Below are 9,777 nucleotides of genomic sequence, written 5' to 3' on the forward strand. Positions count from 1 at the left end.
ACTGGGCGCAATTCCTTAACTGTAGCCTCTGTTTAACGCAACAGTAAAATGTGTACTTGGATGAAAAAACGATTCTTCGCGGCAGGGGATCGTATTCCAGGGACAATAGGATTAAGGACTTGCCCGAAACGCTACGCGTACTAGTGGCTCTACAAGAATGTAACAACTCTTCTATATATCTCAAAAAAAAAAAAAACATGTGTTATTTTATTAAAGACCCTCCACACATGTTACACAGTCATAAAGCAGGTGTTGTGCTATATTGATAATTGTGCTACAATTATTAGCAGGTAGTTAATGTCGACACCTGTTAAGACAGGTGTACGAGACCAGTTAATTAGATGCTATCTTGAGGTTATCTTGAGATGATGTCGGGGCTTAGCGTCCCCGCGGCCCGGTCCTCGACCAGGCCTCCTTTTTGTTACACACCCTCAGGAAGCAGCCCGTAGCAGCTGTCTAACTCCCAGGTACCTATTTACTGCTAGGTAACAGGGGGCATCAGGGTGAAAGAAACTCTGCCATTTGTTTCCACCTCCACCGGGGATCGAACCCGGGTTCTCAGGAGTACGAATCCGAAGCGCTGTCCACTCAGCTGTCAGGCGCCCTAACTGCGTCCTGATGCGAGAGGGAGGAGGCTGTGTTATCTCAGCCTGGCAGATAACGGGTTCCGGGTTCGTCCTCGACACGCAGTGGACAATCCCGGGTTCGAATCCCGGGCGGGACAGAAATGGTTGGGCACATTTCACCTAATGCACCTGTTTACCCAGGTAGTCAGGAGCTAGTCAGCTTGTTGGAGTTGCATCCTGGGGGGGGGGTGCAATCACTAATTGCACTAACAATCAACAACAACAATCACTAATTGCACTAACAATCAACAACAACAATCACTAATTGCACTAACAATCAACAACAACAATCACTAATTGCACTAACAATCAACAACAACAATCACTAATTGCACTAACAATCAACAACAACAATCACTAATTGCACTAACAATCAACAACAACAATCACTAATTGCACTAACAATCAACAACAACAATCACTAATTGCACTAACAATCAACAACAATAATCACTAATTGCACTAACAATCAACAACAATAATCACTAATTGCACTAACAATCAACAACAACAATCACTAATTGCACTAACAATCAACAACAACAATCACTAATTGCACTAACAATCAACAACAACAATCACTAATTGCACTAACAATCAACAACAATAATCACTAATTCAACCTAGAGGGGGGGGGGGGGGTCAGTATACCTCGATATAAGCCTAACGTGTATGAATACACTCTGGCTGCCTGTCCCCTGACACAATGAATAAGTTTTTCATTAGGACTTATAAGTTTTTCTTATAAGTTTTTCATTAGGACTTATAAGTTTTTCTTATAAGTTTTTCATTAGGACTTATAAGTTTTTCTTATAAGTTTTTCATTAGGACTAAACTATATTTATTATAAATTATGCTCATCAGTGAATATGAACTTTTTGAAACGCATTTGTTATCCTGTGCTAATGATAGCGTGATAGTGACGGTGCTTCACTATCTTCTGAGTTGTAGTTTGGTCATTATTATCCACTGAACAAATCCACAAGGGCCGTGACGAGGATTCGAACCTGCGTCCGGGAGCATCCCAGACGCTGCCTTAATCGACTGAGCTACGATAGTGTCTGGGATGCTCCCGGACGCAGGTTCGAATCCTCGTCACGGCCCTTGTGGATTTGTTCATTTGATGCATCACACTATTGTGATTTCTGTGTGTAGTCATTATCCACCTTTATGTCCTCAATCACCATGAAATTTTCGACCCTTCTTCTTGGATCAGCGTCTCTCTCTAACAAGTGCAAGTCTATACCTCTAGGGACGGTAGAGCGACGGTTTCGTTTCATGCAGGTCGGGGTTCAATCCCCCGATCTTCCAAGTGGTTAATAATAATAATAATAATAATTTTTATTTAGGCAAAGGTACATACATAAAGAGATTTTACAAAGTTTGTTGGCTTTATAGATAAGAGCTAGTACATACAATGCCTAAAGCCACTATTACGCAAAGCGTTTCGGGCAGATAAGCACCATTCCTTCTCTCCGTCCCATCCCAAAGCCTTATCCTGACCCCTTCCAAGTACTATATAGTCGTAATGGCTTGGCGCTTTCCCCTTTTAAATCATTAAGATTTCTAGAGTTGTCTTCGTAGAAAAGATCTTTCATACAAGGACTCAGTCTTGTCAACCCTTCTCTGTATTTTCTCAAGTTTCTATTCTGTAGTAAGACGCCAGCACCCCGTGGCGTTGTGGTAAGACACTCGCCTGACGTTCCGCGAGCGCTTCGGCCTGGGTTCGAATCCTGGCTGGGGAGGATTGACTGGGCGCCAATCCTTAACTGTAGCTTCTGTTTAACCCAACAATAAAATGGGTACCTAGGGCCAGATTCACGAAAAAGTTACGCAAGTACTTACGATCGTGTACATCTTTTCTCAATCTTTGACGGCTTTGGTTACATTTATTGAACAGTTTACAAGCATGAAAACTTGGCAATCAACTGTTGTTATTGTTATAAACAGCCTCCTGGTGCTTCGGAGTTCATTAACTGTTCAATAATTGTAAACAAAGCCGACAAAGATTGAGAAAAGATGTACAGGTTCGTAAGTGCTTGCGTAACTGCTTCGTGAATCTGGCCCCTGTTAAACGATTTGGCGGGTCGTATTCCGGGAAAAAATCAGGATTAAGGACTTGCCCGAAACGCTACGTGTACTAATGACTGTACAGGAATGTAAGAACTTTTGTATATCAATAATTAAAATAAAATACTGAGACCAGACAAGAGAGGAAGAACATGCAAGGTCAGATTGACACAGGTGGAAGGTGTCTACACCAACTAGAGCTGTAAATGGGTCGGCTGCTTCCTTAACTATTCTGTAGACGGTCAGGGGAGAGGGGGAGGGGAGGGTCTAAGGTCACACTACTACGCACTAACTCTTAGTAAGGTCATCGTTCCGTAGATCTGAGAGCAGCAGTACACCGGGAACTTCAACAAGATCTTGTAGATCTGAGGCAAAGTGAAATCGACGCCAGTAATTCCATCTATCATCATACTATCATGCAAGAGGAGCCACACATCTATGGATCATCCAATAAAATCAGCAGACTTCTAGATGTTACTACTACTCGGCTTAGACTCGGTTACAAGTATCTCTGGGAATTCTCATTATCTGCTGATCTAGACCTGACCAAATGTAAACTGTGTCAACAAAATTATTCGCACACCCTCCGTCACTATGTGATGGAGTGCGAAAAGATATGTGAATTCAAGAGACAATTCTATAACCAATGTTCCAGCGATGTGTCAATATTTCATTCAAAATGATCTGCTACCAGAAATTTTAGCCAAATATCGCCAGTTTGCAAACTGTAGGTAGTAACTAAGTGATTGTAACCTATCCACCGCTGCCCACTGGATGGGGGGCGGTGTGCAGGACAAACATATCAATTGTGAGACTAGCTCTCCACATATGTCAGTTGCTTAATTTAGAACCTTAACTTGTGGTCAATCTCGAACCCATTGTTGATGTGACGACTTATACTGAATGTTGTAACTAGCTCATCCAGATTGTAACTTGCTTAGCTAAATGAATTGTGGGGTTCAGTCCCTGAGCCCATTATGTGCCTCTGTAACCCTTTCCACTACCGCCCACAAGATGGGTATAGGGTGCATAATAAATAAACTAAACTAACGTCCCGTAGGGTGTCAAATAACGCTAACTTAACGTAGATATGCAAACGAGGAGTCACAATAACGTGGCTGAAGCATGTTGACCAAACCACACACTAGAAAATGAAGGTTTGACGACGTTTCGGTCCGTCATGAACCATTCTCAAGTCCACAATCGACTTGAGAATGATCCAGGACGGACCGAAACGTCGTCGTCCCTTCATATTCTAGTGTGTGGACTCGTTAACGTAGATACGATAGTAAACCAACGGGTTAAAACAACGAAGAATCAACGATGATTCAATTTACACCTACAACGTTGGAACAGATTTTCCTGGTGGAACCAGGAAAATCATGACGGAAAAAATGTCAACAAATCCTAATAAGTCTCACCTGTGGAGCCCCTCACCTGGCTGCTCTCAATATCACCCCAGCATGTAGTCTCTCCGAGACTACCTTACCTGAATTATTCTTAAGGATCCTAATTATGTATTGAGGCAAGGTCTGGGGGCCCCTGGCTGCAGGTGGCAATGCAGTTAAGGTTAATACTGCACCTGTGGTTGCTAATGCTGATTAGTTACCAACCACAGTTGTATCAACCACAGTTGTATCAACCAGAGTTGTATCAACCACAGTTGTACCAACCACAGTTGTACCAACCACAGTTGTATCAACCACACTTGTACCAACCACAGTTGTATCAACCACAGTTGTATCAACCACACTTGTACCAACCACAGTTGTACCAACCACAGTTGTATCAACCACAGTTGTACCAACCACAGTTGTACCAACCACAGTTGTATCAACCACACTTGTACCAACCACAGTCGTATCAACCACACTTGTACCAACCACAGTTGTATCCACCAGAGTTGTATCAACCACAGTTGTACCAACCACAGTTGTACCAACCACAGTTGTATCAACCACACTTGTACCAACCACAGTTGTATCAACCACAGTTGTATCAACCACAGTTGTATCAACCACAGTTGTACCAACCCACAGTTGTATCAACCACAGTTGTATCAACCACAGTTGTATCAACCACACTTGTATCAACCACAGTTGTATCAACCAGAGTTGTATCAACCACACTTGTACCAACCACAGTTGTACCAACCACAGTTGTATCAACCACAGTTGTATCAACCACAGTTGTATCAACCACAGTTGTACCAACCACAGTTGTACCAACCACAGTTGTATCAACCACACTTGTATCAACCACACTTGTACCAACCACAGTTGTACCAACCACAGTTGTATCAACCACAGTTGTATCAACCACAGTTGTATCAACCACAGTTGTACCAACCACAGTTGTACCAACCACAGTTGTACCAACCACAGTTGTATCAACCACACTTGTACCAACCACAGTTGTACCAACCACAGTTGTATCAACCACAGTTGTATCAACCACAGTTGTATCAACCACACTTGTATCAACCACACTTGTACCAACCACAGTTGTACCAACCACAGTTGTACCAACCACAGTTGTATCAACCACAGTTGTACCAACCACAGTTGTACCAACCACAGTTGTATCAACCACAGTTGTATCAACCACAGTTGTATCAACCAGAGTTGTATCAACCAGAGTTGTACCAACCACAGTTGTACCAACCACAGTTGTATCAACCACAGTTGTACCAACCACAGTTGTACCAACCACAGTTGTACCAACCACAGTTGTATTAACCACAGTTGTACCAACCCACAGTTGTACCAACCACAGTTGTACCAACCACAGTTGTATCAACCAGAGTTGTATCAACCACAGTTGTATCAACCACAGTTGTATCAACCAGAGTTGTATCAACCACAGTTGTACCAACCACAGTTGTACCAACCACAGTTGTATCAACCACACTTGTACCAACCACAGTTGTACCAACCACAGTTGTATCAACCACAGTTGTACCAACCACAGTTGTACCAACCACAGTTGTACCAACCACAGTTGTATCAACCAGAGTTGTATCAACCACAGTTGTACCAACCACAGTTGTACCAACCACAGTTGTATCAACCACAGTTGTATCAACCACAGTTGTATCAACCACAGTTGTACCAACCACAGTTGTACCAACCCACAGTTGTATCAACCACAGTTGTACCAACCACAGTTGTACCAACCCACAGTTGTATCAACCACAGTTGTACCAACCACAGTTGTACCAACCCACAGTTGTATCAACCACAGTTGTATCAACCACAGTTGTACCAACCCACAGTTGTATCAACCACAGTTGTATGAACCACAGTTGTATCAACCACAGTTGTATCAACCACAGTTGTACCAACCACAGTTGTGGTTGGTAACGTTACTGTTGTTAGCAATAAGGGTGACTAGTAATGAATTTGTTGTTATTGGAGTTGTGGGGGGTCGGTACAGTTTGTTATGGACGTATCAATTGATAGAACAATAACTATCGCCTTTGGGCCAGATTCACGAAACAGTTACGCAAGTACTTACGAACGTGTACATCTTTCCTCAATCTTTGACGGCTTTGGTTACATTTATTAAGCATTTTACAAGCATTAAACCTTCCCAATCAACTGTTGGTATTGTTATAAACAGCCTCCTGGTGCTTCGGAGCTCATTAACTGTTCAATAATTGTAAACAAAGCCGCCAAAGATTGAGAAAATATGGACAGGTTCGTATGTGTTTGCGTAACTGCTTCGTGAATCTGGCCCGAAAGGACTGTTAAAAGGAGGACCCGTGCAGACGGATAGAACCAAGCCTCGTCCCTTACCCCTCCTCCTTCAACAGCCCGAGGGGGGGTGGGGGGATGTTTCTTGGGGCATCCGGTTCTGCGGTGTTCGGAATGTGGCCGTCCGAACATTAGCTCGCGGTGTACCACAGAGTCGAACACGCCGTTCAAACACAAAGAAACAGTTGAACATCTAACCTCTCGAACTTCCATCGTGAACTATATACAGAAGGGGAGACTGTTTAATTTCAGTAAGGACATTATAAGCAGGCGATGAGTCACAATAACGTGGCTGAAGTATGTTGACCAGACCACACACTAGAAGGTGAAGGGACGACGACGTTTCGGTCCGTCCTGGACCATTCTCAAGTCGATGAGACCACACCTTCTAGTGTGTGTGGTCTGGTCAACAAAGACGTTATAAATTCATATGTACAGATTCTGTAAATTATGTTACAATTTACAGAATTCACAATTTGCAAATAGTGTTATAGTTTACAAAATACACACGTATATGGTGATCACTGTTTGAAACTTACATCAAGTTCTGTGGATGCGAGCTGAGTGCCCAAGATACATTAGGTATTTCCTCTCTGGAATGCGACAATGAGTCCCCGGAACGGGAAACTAACCGCTTTTGGGTCTCTGGTTTGCGTAATGAGTTTCTCACCTACCTTATTCAGGAACCTGAGTCCACCCAGGCGCCCTAGGGTCTCAGAACCCATTGAACACGAACCCGAACGATGCCCGAAACGCTTTGCGTAATAGTGGCTTTAGGCATTGTATGTACTAGCTCTACCTATAAGTCAAACAATCCTTGTAAATATTTATTGTATGTATGTACCTTACCTAAATAAAATTGTATTGTATTGTATTGTATTGTAATAATGTTCAAGGATCCCATGTACCTACTAGCTCTCTGGGTTTCCCTGAAAGTGGCAGTCCCTCCACCTTCAACTGTAGATAGACATCAGTCGATGTAGATGCTCACGCGTAGTCCCACACAACGTGTTTACATCCCTACATGGATGACTGCTGTCAGGTCTGCATATCTGAGGTTCTCTTTCTGCTGGACACTTAGCTGTAGCCAAAAGTCTCTTGATGATGTCTCTGCTTCACGTCTACTAATCTGTCCTTCGGACTTACGACAGATGGGATAATGGCTGCCGTGTTGGTCTGCTGACGCAGAGCAGCAGACACACCGGTGTCCAGTAAAAGAGGGCAATACCAGTACATAGGTCTCGATGGTACAAGTGGGTGCTCAATGAGGATGAATTAAGGACAGCCAATAGGAAGTCCCTAGCATGAGGAGCTTATACAACAAGAAGGCATGCTTTACCCTTCCCAGAAGCTGAGGCTGGTGGCGTAACACTGTCATCCGGTAACTAGAGGCATTGCTATTTTAATGTTCGTTACTCTGGAGTTATCCCAGTTGATCTGTTTGTGGTCATTTGGAGCTGCACAGGTCAAGAATTAACATAAATCTGTTGAGGCAGTATATCTAGGTGTGACTGGTTCATTAGTAGTTATCCCAGTCATCCTAATTGTGTTATCCTCTTAAATGTATTCTCCCTTGTGTTCCTATTTTCAAGCTGTCATCTGAAAGGATATCAGTTGGGCCCCGGCGGGGTTTGTGTTGATTACGGACGAGGATCAACTTATCAACTCAAGGGAAATTAGTTATTCATCTGGTTACTGATGACTCTAGTGTCTTGGACTTGTGGGGGAAGGTGGTTACTGATGACTCTAGTGTCTTGGACTTGTGGGGGAAGGTGGTTGACTTCCACTGTGGTCAACTTGTACATTCTCCTAAGATCCAGAGCAAGGCCACTGTGGTCACCTGCTTCAAGTACACCCTCTCCACCTACACTACTCCTGGCTACACCTACCTCACCTACACTACCTCTAGCTACACCTGCCCCCTCCTACATTACTCCTTGCTACACCTGCCCCATCTACACTACCTCTAGCTACACCTGCCCCTCCTACACTACCTCTAGCTACACCTGCCCCACCTACATTACTCCTTGCTACACCTACCCCATCTACACTACCTCTAGCTACACCTGCCCCTCCTACATTACTCCTTGCTACACCTACCCCATCTACACTACCTCTAGCTACACCTGCCCCTCCTACACTACCTCTAGCTACACCTGCCCCACCTACACTACCTCTAGCTACACCTGCCCCACTTACACAACACAGGCAGGACTGATGCTTGTGGGTGGTGTAGATGGGTGTTGTATTTAGGGTGTAGGTGTTGTCCAATGACACCTCATTCACTCGTAGCACCATGCATCCCTCTCTAGCAGTCAAACATTAAGAAACATCAGAGATGTATTATGATATCTTCATAATACTTCAGAGATATGTTATGATATCTTAATATAATGAGGATGAGATTATACACGTGGGAATGAGTAGTTGTATGAGTAGGCAAGATGATGTTGATGAGTCTGAGACGTCATCATTCTAATGACCATTACATGTCATCCTGTTTGAGCCTATCAGAGACATCCCCATGACGTCATGAAGCCGTATCCTCGCGTCTGATTGGCCAATAGTTGAGTGTTCTATTGTCTATTGTCTATGAGATAGTTGTATACACAACCCTGGGGGGGGGGGATTTGTTTATCTATCATCGGGGATATGACGCCTGATTGGCTATCCAGGTCTCCCATACCTAAGCCAATGGACGAATCCGGATTCATCAATCACGTATCCAGTTACGAAAACGCTTCGTCTTTGCTCGATCATGGCGCCTTAGTCTACATTTAGTAAACATTGTGAGCAGTGAGAACTCTCAAGAAAGCTCTCTAGGGAACTCTCTAGAGAACTCTCTAGGGAACTCTCTAGGGAACTCTCTAGAGAACTCTGATTCACGTTCTTTCACCCCGTTCTCTCAAGTTGTCACAACGTCACAAAAACGCTGTACCAAGTTGCCCGAACCTAACCGAACCTAATCGACGGCCCACGCATAGAAAACGTGACTTTTGGCGAGCAGCTATGATTTATAGCACATTATATTTTGTCCCTTGGGGACTATGGGTGTCGTTTTGGGGACTATAAGTGTCGTTTTGGGGCTACAAGTGTCGTTTTGGGGACTATAATTGTCGTTTTGGGACCTATAATTGTCGTTTTGGGACCTATAATTGTCATTTTGGGACCTATAAGTGTCGTTTTGGGGCCTATAATTGTCATTTTGGGACCTATAATTGTCGTTTTGGGACCTATAATTGTCATTTTGGGACCTATAAGTGTCGCTTTGGGGCCTATAATGGTCATTTTGGGACCTATAATTGTCGTTTTGGGACCTATAATTG

General features: G+C 43.6%; 1 protein-coding gene across 1 annotated transcript in view; it reads right to left on the reverse strand.

Moving 5' to 3' along the window:
- Nucleotides 1–9,517: 9,517 nt before the first annotated feature.
- The window catches only part of LOC138354130 (zonadhesin-like), an 888-nt gene continuing 628 nt past the window's right edge, over nucleotides 9,518–9,777 (reverse strand). Inside the window, exon 1 of the mRNA XM_069308003.1 lies at nucleotides 9,518–9,777. This exon is cut by the window's right edge and continues 628 nt beyond it. Within this exon, the coding sequence (XP_069164104.1) occupies nucleotides 9,518–9,777 (260 nt within the window).

The sequence above is a fragment of the Procambarus clarkii genome, chromosome 61, assembly GCF_040958095.1.
Source record: "Procambarus clarkii isolate CNS0578487 chromosome 61, FALCON_Pclarkii_2.0, whole genome shotgun sequence".
Classification (NCBI taxonomy): domain Eukaryota; kingdom Metazoa; phylum Arthropoda; class Malacostraca; order Decapoda; family Cambaridae; genus Procambarus; species Procambarus clarkii.